The sequence below is a fragment of the Myotis nattereri genome (assembly GCF_964212035.1).
Source record: "Myotis nattereri genome assembly, chromosome: 16".
Classification (NCBI taxonomy): Eukaryota; Metazoa; Chordata; class Mammalia; order Chiroptera; family Vespertilionidae; genus Myotis; species Myotis nattereri.
The window spans coordinates 32,743,393-32,758,883 of record NC_138091.1 but is presented as its reverse complement, the minus strand read 5'-3'; the positions used below and the strand labels follow the sequence as shown (position 1 = coordinate 32,758,883).

Here is a 15,491-nt window from a genome sequence, read left to right as displayed (position 1 = left end):
ATCTCTTCAGAAACTCCTTCTGGCCAAAACCAGTTTGGCTCGGTGGATAGAACATCGGCCTGCGGACTGAAGGGTCCCGGGTTCGATTCCGGTCAAGGACATGTACCTGGGTTGCGGGCACATCCCCAGTGGGGGATGTGCAGGAGGCAGCTGATCGATGTTTCTCTCTCATCGATGTTTCTAACTCTATCTCTCTCCCTTCCTCTCTGTAAAAAATCAATAAAATATAGTAAAAAAAAAGAAAAAGAAAAAGAAACTCCTTCTGGATACTTTGGAGTAGGTGGGAAGGGGAGTCAACCTTTTCCATTTTAAAGGCTACCTGCATTCTTCCACAGCATAACATCTCACGATTTCCCTCTTGGCTTTGCTTCTGTTGTCACATCTCCTTCTGTGACTCTCCCCTGTTGTATTTCAGTACGGCCTTTGTTCTCCTCCAGCCTATATTATTGTACTTGTTTATTCTATATGAAAGCTAAGAAATTGAAATCTGAAGAGTACTGCCAACTGCTGCTTGCTAGTTTTGTGTGTTTGTATGTATTTCCCTATTTATTTTTAAATAACTTGACAATAACGTAATTGTCCAAATTACAGGACAGATCTTGGTATAAATGTTTATCACAGGATTATTTATAATAGTAATACATACACATCTGGCTGATGTATATCATGATGTATCTATGCAATAGGAAGTCAGACTTGCCTATAAATTATTACTGTTAATGTTCAGGGAACTGCTGAATGGGTGAATGGAAACAGATATTGCTGTTCTGAAGTTAAAATTGGGCTCTGACATCATATCTGAGATGTAAATAGCAGGTTTTAAATTTCAGCTGTTTTACCCTGAGCAAATCACTTAACTTCTCTGTGCCTGCATGGGGGGAAGTACAATGAAATGTTGTTTGGTTTTAAGGATAAATATTGAAGGATACAGAGGGGCCTTGACTTACAAGTTTAATTTGTTTCGAGACCGAGCTCGTTAAGGAGCTCGTTAACTCAAATTACTCTATCAACTCAATGCAAAAAATCGGCAGAGAGACAGCTGGTATCTCAAAAAACTCATTAGTCGGGACACTCGTAAGTCAAGGCCCACTGTATTTAGTAATCCTTCAATAAATGATAGTTCCATATATGTAATAAAAATGAGGCATTGAAACGACTAGGAAAAATACATAAAATGTTAGGTCTGCAGGTTATCCTATCTAATAAAAGAGAAACATGGTAATTGGCATACAACCGCTACCCTTCCCATTGCTTAATCAGCGAGATATGCAAATTAATTGCCAGCCAAGATGGCGGCCGGCAGCCAGGCAGCTTAAAGCGAACATGAATGAGGCTTGCTTGCTTCAGTGACAGTGGACTCCAACGTTACCCGCCTGCCTTGCCGGCCTCTGAGCCTGCAGTTTGAAACATTGTAACAAATATAGAAGCTAAACAAAACCCCAGAAACCTGCTTTCAGCAAGCTGGGATCTCAGAGCTGGAGTTGATACAGAGTTTCGATTATAGAACACAAACAAACCAGATACCTGCTTTCAGCAGCAGAGGCCTCAGAGCTGGAGCCAGAGCTAAAACTGGCCCAGAATAAAAAAAGAAAAAAGGAGCGGTTGGGAGCTTCAGTCACCCGACAGCCTGAAAACAGCCCTCAGCCCCTCACCCAGACTGGCCAGGCACACCAGTGGGGACCCCCACCCTGAAGGGTGTGTGACCAGCTGCAAACAGCCATCATCCCCTCACCCAGGCTGGCCAGGCACCCCAGTGGGGACCCCCACCCTGATCCAGGACACCCTTCAGGGCAAACCAACCGGCCCCCACCTGTGCACCAGGCCTCTATGCTATATAGTAAAAGGGTAATATGCCTCCCGGCACCAGGATCAGCGTGACAGGGGGCAGCGCCAAACCCCCTGATCGGCCCTGCTCTGTGTGTGACAGGGTGCGGTGCCCCAACCCTCCCCTCCCACAGGCCCTGCTCTGTGTGTGACGGGGTAGAACCATAACCTCCCCATCGGCCCTGCCCTGAGTGTGACAGTGGCAGTGCTCAAACCCCCTGATTGGCCCTGCTCTGTGGATGATAGAGGGCGGCACCCCAACCCCCTGATCCGCCCTGCTCTGTGTGTGACAGGGGGTGGTGCCCCAACTCCCCTATCGGCCCTACTCTGTGAGTGACAGGGTGGGGAGCGCCCCAACCCCCTGATGGGCCCTGCTCTGTGAGTGACGGGGTGGCGCAGCAACCTCCCCATCTACCCTGCCTTGAATGTGACAGGGGGCGGTGCCCCAACCCCCCAATTGGCCCTGCTCTGAGCACTACCAGGGGCTGCACCTAGGGATTGGGCCTGCCCTCTGCCACCCGGGAGCAGGCCTAAGCCAGCAGGTCGTTATCTCCCGAGGGGTCCCAGACTGCGAGAGAGCACAGGCCGGGCTGAGGGACCCCCTCCATCCCCCCCCCCCCCCAGTGCACAAATTTTTGTGCACCGGGCCTCTAGTAGAATTACACTTTAATATAATTTTAAGAATTTGTTATGATCATCTATGTCCATTGGCCAACTTACAATAACTGACAAACAGGGTTAGGAGAGTAGCTCCAGTTAAAATTGTCCTGTCCAGTTTGAATATGTCAAGAACAGAAAGCCCTCCTTTAATTTACAGTTACATTTTAGTAACAGATATTCATTTTTTTCAGTGCTCAGGCAATTAATATTAATAAAGTTCCTGTACATAAATAATTTTTGGCACATAAAGTTGTTGCCCACTAATTATAATAAAATCCAAATGCTTTAATAGTCAATAACTTTCTAGGTTATTGTTGATTCTCTACACGTGCATTCTAGGTTGGGCTAAGTGTAATAGTTGTTTGCAACAAACTAGAAAGAAAAAATTAAATTCAAATCAAGAATTTGATGCACACCTTTTGTCTCATACCTTCAACTCCTGCAATTTTTAAACTACAATACAGTATTGTAGAAAGCGGCCTCCAATCTAGGAAAGCTGAATACAGCTGATACCGCTTTTCATTTTGTAGTCTCATGGCAACCGCGCACCTCACGTGGCAAGAAATGCTGGTGTGGTGTGGGTCTTACGTCTACATAACCTGTGGTCCCGTTCTCCCAGCCCTGAAATGAGAAGCTATACCGCTCTAGGCTTCACAGTCTGGAGCTTCGCTTCAGGTGGAGCGGAAATCTTAAAAACCTGAGTCTCGGCTTCCTCCCAAAGAAAAAAATCACTAGCCAGGTAACCTCTGCACCACGGTTTTGCAAAGGGGGGGGCCATACACCGCCTGCAGCCAACATCACCGAGAGAGGTTGTTGAAAGTGCGGATTTAGTGGGGCTCTACCCTAGAATCAGAGTCTAAATACGTAGGGGCGTGGCTTTGCAGTTTACGTTTTTCACATGCACTCCAGGTGGCTCTGCTCGTTCGCGCGCAAGTTTTGAGATCGGTGGGGCAACGCCCCACCCCTGAAGGGGCGGGGCCCTGCCAATGCCTGCCTTATCCTGGGGTCGAAGGCGAGCTACCTTGCCGCAGGGAGCAGCCAAATCTCGTGTGCGCCTCCGCACCGCGGGAACTAGGTGCCCGCCTCTCGGCTCCGCTCCTCTAACGCTGCGTCCTGCGCGCATGCGCGCCAGCGCCTTTCTGCGCCGCCGCGCCTCCAGCTGCCCTGGTTACCGTAGGTGTTTGTGAATTCCCTGCAGCGCCTGCTTCGCTGGAGACCTGAGGCGCCAGGCTTCAGTAGCGGTTCGACACGCGCGCGCCCGCCCGCCCGCCCGCCCGCCGGCGTCTCGCGGTCCCTGTTGGGCGGCTGAGCCGGGAGGGAGGATCTGCGGCCACTTCTCGCCCTCCTACTGCTCTCTAGGGCGGGCACGCGGATAAAATGGCGAAGTGGGGGTAGCTGGCGCGGAACCTGAAGCGATGGGGCGCGCTCGCGGGGCGGTCGTTGGAGCCTCCTGAGGTGGGCGCGGGGTGGTTCGCCGCGGCAGTTTGAACTGGCGACCTCGGGCCGGCGCCTAAGAGGTCAGACCACGGACTCCGCGGGTCGCTGTAGGCCCCGCCGCGAGTCGGAGGCAATGGATGAACAGAGTGTAGAGGTGAGGAGGTTTGAGGAGGTTGGTGGTTCGTGTCCCCATGCTACCCGCTGAGTGTTTTTTTAAGCGGGTCGCCTTTCCCGAGTCCTCTCCGGTAGGGACGCCGCCGCCGCCGCGGAGAGGCGGGCCAGGGGCGAAGGACGGCGGCGGGTGCTGCAGCCCCTGGTGCCTGTGCTGCGGCCGCTCCCGCAGGCAGGTGGTGCGCATCTTGGCGTGTTCAGGTTGTCTCCGCCCGGGCACTCATCCCCACGGGGCTTTTGCAGACTGCAGCCTGTGCAGAGCAAAACTGCAGATTCATTACAGGGACGTGCCCTGACACTCGCAACCAGTGCTTGTGATTTCTGCGCGGATCCAAATCTCCCTCCGAGGGGATAACCTTTCTTCCTAGCGGTACATTTTTGTAGACTTCTGCCCTTCCTAGGTTGAATGAGCATATTCTCTGATTATCTTATTTGGCTGTAGTTTGCCAGAACAACCTCATTTTTATTATACCTGGCACTTGTAAGCTCTGATTTAAAATTGTTGGGGTATTTACATAAAGGCTAGGGACAATTTAAAAAAAGATTGGTTATTGAACATAATTGTGTAATAATTGTCAAATACTGTATTAATTGTCGAAATACTAAAACACTGAATCCTTGCTTCGTTCTTAGTAAGGGCAGCGATGTGACAGGGCTTTGTAAACTAGTTCACCCAATGGTGTTAACGCCCCCACCTCCATCCCCTCCCCGCCAGCGTCTGCACCGCCCAGGTTCTTCGGGCTTGCTGTCATGATTAGACTCGCATGTGAAAGTATTTGAAAGGCTTGGTAACTTGACCTTGGTTTTATGAGAGTTTTAATTCTCCTGCCCTATAAAAATGAACTTAAAATATCTAATAACCTACATTTAATTATATCTCTTTTTCTTGTTAGTTACTTCCTAAATTGATTCATATGAGGCTTGTTGCCAAGATAATATTATTTCTCCTAATTTACGTGATCTTTTTTTTTTCTTCCCAAAGCATTGGGAGAACTGCCACTAAAATTCTCAATAGGGGTAGACTCTCAGGCTCAAGTAAGTAGCTACCTGGTTGCAGGAGCAGGGCAGAAATTCCGGTTTCTGGATTCTGAGTTAGTTTCTTTAAGTAAATTTAAAAAAAAATTGTTTTTAATCCTCACCTGAGAATGTTTTTATTGATTTTTTTAAAAATATATGTTTTTATTGATTTGAGAGAGAGGGGGGAAGGAGAACGGAGAGAGAGAGAGAGAAACATCATTTGAGAGAGATACATCCATCAGCTGCTGCTTGCCCTCTGCTGGGGGTCTAGCCTGCAACTGGTCATGTGCCCTGACCATGAATCAAACCCGAGACCCTTTGGTGCATGGGAGGAAGCGCAACCGAGCCACACCGGCCAGGGCTTTAGTGATTGTTCCACTTATTCATACATCCATTGGTTGATTCTTGTAAGTCCCCTGACCAGACTGAACCCACAGTCTTGGCCAATCAGGATGACACTCCAACCAACTGAGCTACCTATCCAGGGCATTGATCAAAGTGCACTGCTTTTAGGATATGTATCTCTTAAAAACTTACCATAGCAATTCATCCTCCTTGTGAAATTGCAGAGAAAGTAAAAAGTTCATATTGTTCCTTTAATCGTGTAGTTTGCCTTTTTTTTTCCTTACTGTTAAACGTAAGCATTTTTTCTGTATCATTAAATAATCGAAGAAATATTTGTAGTGACTAATGTAATCTATGTTAACTGTGGTAATTAATATTTGGACCAGCCAGATTCTTGCCATTATAATTAATGTTCAGTAAAAATATTTGTGCACTTCATATCCTTTCCTTAGAATAGAACCATTGTGAAGCTTAGATGTTCTGAGGTACTCCATCTTGGCTAACAAGTCCTGATATGGAATAAACTTAAAACTGAGATGTTATCAGCCTAAAATAAATGTAAATAAGCAAATTACTTTAATCATGCTTTTTACTCTTGATTCAGTAGCCTAACCTGGTGGACCTTACATCTTTTATTGTTTTCAGAGCATTGCTGAGGTTTTTCGATGTTTCATCTGTATGGAGAAATTGCGGGATGCACGCCTGTGTCCTCATTGCTCCAAGCTTTGTTGTTTCAGCTGTATCAGGGTAAGCTGTATTTTTCTTTCCACATGCATTTATATTGGTAAATAAAATGGTAAAAATTAATCATTTCCTTTATCTTTTCATTTTAGATTTTGTGTCCTTTTAAAAAAATGTCTTCAGTGAATGTTCCTTAATAGGGAGACCATCAGTGTATGTTGCTTAGTACTGTGGAGATGAATAATCATCAAATGATAACTGCCATGAAATGTCTGGAAACCAAAATCCACTAAAATTCTAATATATTTACATTATTAAGTCATTGCACATTTAACAAGTACTTACAAAGGGCTGGCCTCCATTGTGTTTGAGGTTGAGGGATATGAAGGTAAATGACAAAGTGCCTACTCTGAGGGAACTTAAATCTAATAAAGAGAATGGACTTTGTGTACCATCATAAAGAGACACTAACAGAATGTTGTGAGACCCAGAGGAGGGAGAGTTTATACTTGTTTGGCTATGTTTTCAGACTAGATCTTCAATTATCTAGCTACACTTAGTTGATTCTCTCTTACTACCTGTTTTTTTGTGTGTGTTTTTTAATTTTTTTTGTTTGTTTTCTGCCCCCTTTTTTTGTCCCTGTAATTCTCTCTCTCTTTTTTTTTTTTTAATCCCTTTTTGATTTTTAGCATACGTAGCTCTTTATGTTTGCCTACAATTATTGACTTTGTTTTGTCTTAAATTTTGCACACTTTTAAAATCGGGTGTAATTTACATACAATAAACTACACATTTAAAGTGTACAGTTTGATAAGTTTTGACAAATGTATATACCTCAGAAACCATCACCATGGTCAAGATATGAAAATATCTACAACCCCCCAGTTTCTTTGTGTCTCTGGGTAATGTCTCCTGCTTATCTGGTTCCCAGGCAACAATTGATCTGCTTTCTGCCACTATAGATATGTGCGGATTTTCTGGAATATTTTACAAATGGAATCTTATAATATATACTTTTATGTGTCTGTTTTTTTATTCAGCAAAATTATTTTAATATTTACCTATGTCAAGTGTATAAATAGTGTTCCTTTTTACTGCACAGTAATAGCATTGCATTGTATGCATATGCCATAATTTGTTTATCCATTCACATGTTTTATTGTTTTAAATGAGGTATAATTGACATTTAAAACATTATATTAATTTCAGATGTGCAACATATTTCTACATTCAACATTTGTATGTATTTGTATATATTGCAAAATGATGACTACACTAACTAGTTAACATCCATCACTATACGTAGTTACAAAATTTTTTTTTCTTATGATGTGGACTCAAGATCTATTCTCTTAGCAATTTACAAATATGTAGTACATATTATTAACCATACTATTAACCATAGTTATGGTTATATGTTAATAATACTATTGTTCTTAACATACAATCACCATACTGTACACATTCACTTGTGATGGATACATGGGTTGCTTCTAGCTTTTGGCATTTACATAGAGAGAGCTATGAGCATTTATATACAAGTGTTTGAATGAACTTCAGTTTTCATTTCTCTTGGGTAAATAATTAGGAATGGAGTATCTGGAATCTAGATCATAAGGTAGATGTTTAACTGTTTAACGTATTGTCAGACCGTCTTCTAACATATTGTCAGACTTTATCATTTTACATTCTTGCTGGTATGTATGAGAGTGCTAATTCCATATTGATGCCAACACTTGGTTTGTTCAGTCTTGAATTTTAGTAAGGGTACCTCAACTTTCCCCTTAAGATCGGGAAAAAGACAAGGCTGCCTGCTTTCATTACTTCTATCCATTACCTTCTCTCCCAACCCATAGTAACCACCGTTCTTTAAGTTTCTATGAATGTGACTAGTTAAGTACCGCATATAAACCCAATTATACAATATACTTTTTTTAGTACTTATTTCTGGGCTCTCTATTGGTCTCTTTCAGTCTTCATGCCAGTACAAACCTGTTTTGATTACTATGGCTTTGTCGTAAATTGAAATCAGGAAATTCAAGATAGTTTTGGTTACTTAGGGTCCCTTGTGATTATTTTTGAATTTTAGATGGGGTTTTTCTACTTCTGAAAAAAAGCACCATTGTGATTTTGATAGGAATTGCATTGATTCTGTAGATTGCTTTTGGTAGTATTGCCATCTTAACAATATTAATTTTTTTAATCCATGAATATGGGATGTCTTTCTAGTTATTTAGGGCTTCTTTAATTTCTTTCAGCAATATTTTGTAGTTTTCCACATACAGTTTTTTCAATTCCTTGGTTAAATTTATTCCTAGATATTTTACTCTTTATGATGCTATTGTAAATGTATTGTTTCCTTAATTTTCTCCTTGGAGTCTTTGCTAGTGTATAGAAATAAAAGTGTTTTATGTGTGTTGATTTTTGTATACTGCAACTTTGGTGAATTTATTAGCTTTAACTTAAGTTTCTTGTGAAATCTAGGATTGTCTACATATCTGATCATGTGTCATCATAAACATAATTTTATTTCTTTTCTATTTTGGATGCTTTTTGTTTCTCTTTTCTTCCTTAATTGCTCTGGCTGAAATTTTCAGTATTATGTTGAATAGAAGTGCTGAAAGCAGGCATCCTTGTCTTTTCCCTGATCTTAACAGAAAAGTTTTCCATCTTTAACCACTGAATATGGTTTGCTGTGGGTTTTTAAAATAAGGATTTTAGCCCTAGCCGGCTTGGCTCAGTGGATAGAGCGTCGGCCTGTGGACTGAAGGGTCCCAGGTTCAATTCTGGCCAAGGGCACATGCCAGGTTGCAGGCTCAATCCTCGGTAAGGGTGTGCAGGAGGCAGCCAATCAATGATCCTCTCTCATAATTGATGTTTCCCTCTTTTTGTCTCTGCCCTTATCTTCCACTCTCTCTAAAAATCAATGAAAAAATGTCCTCATGCCAAAACGGGTTTGGCTCAGTGGATAGAGCGTCGGCCTGCGGACTGAAAGGTCCCAGGTTCGATTCTGGTCAAGGGCATGTACCTGGGTTGCAGGCACATCCCCAGTGGGAGATGTGCAGGAGGCAGCTGATCGATGTTTCTCTCATCATCGATGTTTCTAACTCTATCTCTCTCTCTTCCTCTCTGTAAAAAATCAATAAAATATATTTTAAAAAAATTATTATTAAAAAAATGTCCTCAGGTGAGGATTAACAATCACAATAAAATAAGGACTTTATCAGTTGAGAAAGTTCCCTCCTATTCCTATTTCTTGAGTGTTTTTATCATGAAAGGATATTGGATTTAGTCAGATGCCTTTTTTCCTTTGTTTTATTAATGTGATATATTACACTAATTGATTTTTGTATGTTGAACTGTCCTTGCATTCCAGGAATAAATCACTTGGTCATGGCGTATAATCAAGAAAACTTGAGCTCAGTCACTTGTCTATTTCATGTGTTTAATAAGTGCTAGAACTAGGAATCAGACTGAGGTCTGAATACTGTCTAAAGCTTGTGTTTCCATTTAATGAGGGAGAGAAATCAGTTCTTCAGTTGATTGTGAAGGAATTACTATGAAGATGTTTCTTTAATATTTCTTGTGCATTAATATTGTTCACTGGTTTTTACCTTGAGTTTTGGTTTGAAAGAAACATTGTTTCCCCCAAAGTATGAAAATTGCCATATTTATTTTGTGATTAAGTTAGATTGTGTGATATGTACAAGGTAAAAATGCTACATATATATAGAGAAGGGAAAGGTCACTAGCTTGGGATAGGCAGGAAAGTTTTATGGTTATAACCAATGGATATTCTTATGTGAGAGCGCATAGAGAGAGGGACTATATAAGCAAATAGACAGTCCTGATGTCAAGAGTGGTATATATTGCAACAATAGCCCTTTTGGATGGGAGAAGTATATTAAAAAAATATATTGGTCCCAACCTTTATAGAGCTTATTGTGAAGCAGGGGAGGGGAGACTACAACCACAATGAAGGGAGAAGTATAGGTTGCTGTGGTAGAGCATGGCAGTGGTATCTAAAATAGTCTATAGAGCAAGCATGTCGAACTCTTGGCCCAGGGGCCGCATGTGGCCCACAACGAATATTTTTTGTGGCCCACCCAATATAATGGTATGTAAGAAACATTCTAATAAAAATTTCATAACTTGATTTTTATAATATCCTGTTATACATAATTATTAATAAGGAACTACAACGTTCGCTAATGGCTGATTACTATAATCCTGTTACATTCATTTCCCTTGCATGCCTTATATGCAGGCACATCATTTCTCTCTACAAATACTAGCAGCAAGTATTTTAGCAGCCAATTGCACGTCATTATTCTTGTACTGACTTTTGTGATGTGCGCAACGGGAAATATTTCGCTTTCTGAAAGCAAGAAAAATAGGTTTATTTGCATTACGCTTATTTGTGCAATTATTCATGTCTTGTAAATTAATGTTCAAGAAAAATTAATTTTTATTAAAATCTTCTATTTTATGTTAACGCTTATTTATTTTAGCCTTTTGTATTCAGCATGTCTCCATCAAAATAAACCTGTGTTTCTATGAAAATTAAAGCTTTTGTTTTTTTGTGGCCCACGTAAACTTAAACCTTGTTTATTTGGCCCATGCTAGCCTTTGAGTTTGATATGCTTGCTGTAGAGCCGTGGTTCTCAACCTTCCTAATGCCACGACCCTTTAATACAGTTCCTCATGTTGTGGTGACCCCCAATTTCATTGTTACAAATTGAACATAATTAAAGCATAGTGATTAATCACAAAAACAATATGTAATTATATGTGTTTTCTGATGGTCTTAGGCGACTCCTGTGAAAGGGTCATTCGACCCCCAAAGGGGTCGTGACCCATAGGTTGAGAACCACTGCTGTAGAGTCAGAAAGCTTTCTGAAGGAAGTTGCTTATAAACTGAAATCTAAAGGATGAGTAGGAATAAACCATTTGAAGAGAGGTATTGACAAATACCCTGGGCAGAGAGATACCAAATATATTTAAAGGTTTAACTTTGCTGGTTCCCCTAGGGCGGCCGTGGGCCCGCGGGCCGGATCCGGCCCGTTTGAAATGAATAAAACTAAAAAAAAAAAAAAAAGACCATACCCTTTTATGTAATGATATTTACTTTGAATTTATATTAGTTCACACAAACACTCCATCCATGCTTTTGTTCTGGCCCTCCAGTCCAGTTTAAGAACCCATTGTGGCCCTCGAGTCAAAAAGTTTGCCAAAACTGGTTTGGCTCAGTGGGTAGAGCGTCGGCCTGCGGACTGAAAGGTCCCAGGTTCGATTCCGGTCAAGGGCATGTGCCTGGATTGCGGGCATATCCCCAGTAGGAGATGTGCAGGAGGCGGCTGATCGATGTTTCTCTCTCATCGATGTTTCTAACTCTATCTCTCTCCCTTCCTTTCTGTAAAAAATCAATAAAATATATTTAAAAAAAAAAAAAAGTTTGCCCACCCCTGCCCTAGGTTGAGGTAGAGGACTAGGCTAGGGAGGTGTGGGCTGAAAACAGCCCTGGGGAGGTGCTATGACTTTAGTAGAGTTTTCAGCGGAAGAAACTTCACCCAAATTTTGTTTTTACCAAGGGACTGAAGAAATAATTTTCAAGGTTATTAAGAATGGAGGAATCCTCTTCCATGTATTTTCTTCTTCTAGCTTTATTTCTTTACTAGAGGACTGGTGCACAAATTAGTGCATGAGTGGGGTCCGGCTGGCCCACCCCGATCAGGGCCAATGGGGCTGGGCCGGCTATGGGAAGGGGCTATGGGCGATTGGCCAGCTGGCCCCGCCCCGATCGGGGGGGGGGGGCTGATTGGGAGCAGGGTGGGCCGCCCCCGCCCCTGGTCGAACTCCCAATTGAACTCCTGGTCCAGGGGACAATTTGCATATTAGCCTTTTATTATATAGGATTTTGCTGTGAGGTACCTTTTCCCTATTGTCTAATTTTTATTGTCCTTTAAGGTTTCCTTGGCAATTTTATTTCTGAGTTAATTAATTGACTTTAGGTAAAAGTTTATGTTTTATAAAAGTGCATAGGGATAAACAGAAATATCAGATACTGGAATACATTCTCTGAACCAATTTACCAGACTATTAAAACAAAAATATTTAACCATAAATATTGGGTTTTTTTGGAAAGCATTCAGAAAATCTTAGCATCTCCTTTGTATATGGTGTGATACTGCTTCCTACTCAGTAATAATTACAGTGATTAAATTAATATAATTTGAGGTTTAGTGGAGACATTTTGCAGTTAAAGGGTTTGTAAAACCTTTTCATAATTATGAGGAAGCAAAGTTATGTAGATGTTTAAAAGTTATTGAACTGTGGAACTCAAGATACAAAATGGTTTTGCTATATTGCTTATTCATATTTTAGGTCTAATTTATATCTATAGTGTATGTTCTTCAAAATTAATTTGCTTTTCTAAAAAGAAATGTATTAGTGCCTTAAATTTCCTTGGGGATTTTATGGTTTGTTAGTTAAACTTCCTTGCAGATTGTAGGGTAGGTTAGTTAGAAGTATGGTGGGTTAGTTAGAAGTAAAACCCTATGGTTTATGTTTGGAGATGTTAGTGACCATATCATTATTTTTGTGAAGATTATCCACATCTTCCCTCTGAGATCCAAATAGCCCTAGAATCACTTTCTTTCCTATGAGAGAATAGCTTCTTAACTATTTTGGGATGAGTTCTGTCCCTTCAAAAGTTTGTCCTGGTCAATATGATAATGAGAGGAAGACAGTAGGTGTCTACTATTTCTATAAGTATCTTTATAATTAATGCAGGCACTAGAAAGTTAAACTTATTAAATTTGGTATATAAGTATTCAATATGTACAAATTAAAATTATGGTGTTTCTACAATCAAAGCTAATTTATTTTTTTGCCTCCTTAGCGCTGGCTGACAGAGCAGAGAGCTCAATGTCCTCATTGCCGGTAAGTGTTTTGCTATGATTATTTGTGTATTTGGAAAATAATAAGGTAATGGAGTTAGAGTGTGCCCTAATATTAATAAGATTCTTTCTGTAATCTGCTTCATTTTGCCTCTTTGGGAATACAGCTGAAAAAAAAATAATCTCTCTAGATACAGCATAAACTAATTTATCTTAGAATTATGTAGAAAGCATTAAATTGTTTACCTTATTTTAGAAAATCATGTTTAACTTATAAAGGTTTCTCGTTTTAAAAAATCTTAATAGTGTAGGTAAATATTTCTTAAAAGTCTTCTGATTGTGTTATTCTTCACCTAGTCTTGTCATGAAATAACACTTTCAGGTGAAGTTATTGGGGTTGTTTCTAATCTTCTAAACATTTTTCTGTGTACTGGTATATCTACACTAATAAGAGAAACATGCAAATTGGTGTCACTCCTCTTTGCCCACCAGCCAATCAGAGTGACTATGCAAATTAACCCAACAAAGATGGTGGTTAATTTGCATGTGCAGGCACGGAGCGAAGACTGAAGAGGCTTGGCTTCTCTGCTGCAGAGAAGCCAAGCCTCGCTGTGGCTGGACCAAAGGCCTGGGTCCTGGGTGCCGGAGGAAAACTGGTGCAAGCAGCCAAGGGGAGCAAGGCCTATTGCATGAATCTTTGTGCAGCAGGCTTCTGGTATATAAATAAAAGGCTAATAGGCAAATTGTCCCTGCAGGAATTTGACCAGGAGACTGGGAGTTCGATTGCTCACTATGACGTGCGCTGACCACCAGGGGGCAGCGTGGAACAAAGGAAGGCCCCAGCTGGCAGCTGGGAGGCCCCAATTGGCCCTGATCGTTGGGCAGGCCTAGTGACCCTACCCGTGCATGAATTTCGTGCACTGGTCCTCTAGTGTGTGTGTGTGTATTCTTACAACACAAATGATATAGTACTGTTTTGTTTTTTAAATATAAAATATAGTGTTATCTTTCTTGATGTACACATGTCATTTAAATTTAAAAATGTTTGATTTATTTATTATGTGACCATATGTTACTTATTTATGCTTATATTGAGATACATTTAGATTGTTTCCACTTTTGGTAATTTCAAATTATGATGCCAGATTGTGCTGAAGAATAGGTTTTTACCATTTTACGTTCCTAATAAAAGATACAAAAGTGCCTTTTCCTCACATTCCTGCCAATATTGTATATTACCAATCTATCTTTTTTTGTCCTTTTGCTAGATGAAAATTGTATCTTTTTTTTTAAATATCTTTTTAAAATTGATTTCAGAGAGGAAGTGAGAGGGAGAGAGAGATAGAAACATCAGTGATGAGAATCATTGATTGGCTGCCTCCTACACAGCCCCTGCTGGGTATTGAGCCCACAATCTGGGCTTGTGCCCCGACTGGGAATCAAACCATGATCTCTTGGTTCATAGGTCGACACTCAGTCACTGAGCCACGCCAGTCGGGCTAGAATGTGTTTGTCTTAGAAAATTAACTCAAATTCCTGAATTAAATATATATATATATATATATATCTTCTCTCTAGTGCTCCACTCCAGATACGAGAACTAGTAAACTGTCGTTGGGCAGAAGAAGTAACACAACAGCTTGATACTCTTCAACTCTGTAGTCTCACCAAACATGAAGAAAATGAAAAGGACAAGTATGTCCTCAATTTCTTTAAGTATTTCATATATTTTGGTACATGTTATTTTAATGAAACTATTTAAAGATATTTAATTTTTAGTTTTGTAGGCGAACACAGATAGTTTTCATTTGATGTTGTGTGGGTATCACTATTTGGAAATATCTTTCTAACTCTTGAATGGCTTCTTTTATCAGAGGCTTTCATAAAAGGAGTGGAACTGCCACAGTTGCTGGTGTGCTAATAATTTCTCTTTGCCTCTTGATGCCTACTGGCTCTCCTTGGGTTTGCTGAAGTTGCCTATAGGTCATTGATTAAGAATTGTTCTGATAAATTTCCTATATTTTAAAAGATGTATCTTAAATTTGGTGTTGTGGAAATCATTCTAAATTAGCCTCCAGACAGTATCTAATCTGCTGTTTCTTCATACTTTTATTGATTTTCTATTGGATATTCATATTACTTATAAATGAGAATATGAAATGTAGACCTATTTAGGTATTTTCTCTAAGCTTAATGATGAACAGAACAAATGCAACACTGTCTCTTTTAAAGGCACACTGTTTCTTTTAAAGGCAAGAGGAAACTTTTTAAAAAATATATATATATTTTTTTTATTTCAGAGAGGAAGGGAGAGGGTGAGAGAAACATCCATGATGAGAGAGAATCACTGGTCGGCTGCCTTCCACATGCCCCCTGCTGGGAATCGAGCCAGCAACCCCAGGCCTGTGTCCTGACCAGGAATCGAACCACGACCTCCTTGTTCATAGATGGATACTC

The 15,491-nt window shown here is 40.8% G+C and overlaps 1 protein-coding gene across 1 annotated transcript in view; it reads left to right on the top strand.

Annotated features, from left to right (window-relative positions):
• Positions 1-3,650: 3,650 nt before the first annotated feature.
• TRIM37 (tripartite motif containing 37) overlaps positions 3,651-15,491 on the top strand; it is an 81,610-nt gene continuing 69,769 nt past the window's right edge. Inside the window, exons 1-4 of the mRNA XM_081108767.1 lie at positions 3,651-4,075; positions 6,100-6,201; positions 13,037-13,077; positions 14,613-14,729. Of these exons, the coding sequence (XP_080964893.1) occupies positions 4,055-4,075; positions 6,100-6,201; positions 13,037-13,077; positions 14,613-14,729 (281 nt within the window). The 5' untranslated portion in view covers positions 3,651-4,054. The remainder of the gene's footprint in view (positions 4,076-6,099; positions 6,202-13,036; positions 13,078-14,612; positions 14,730-15,491) is intronic.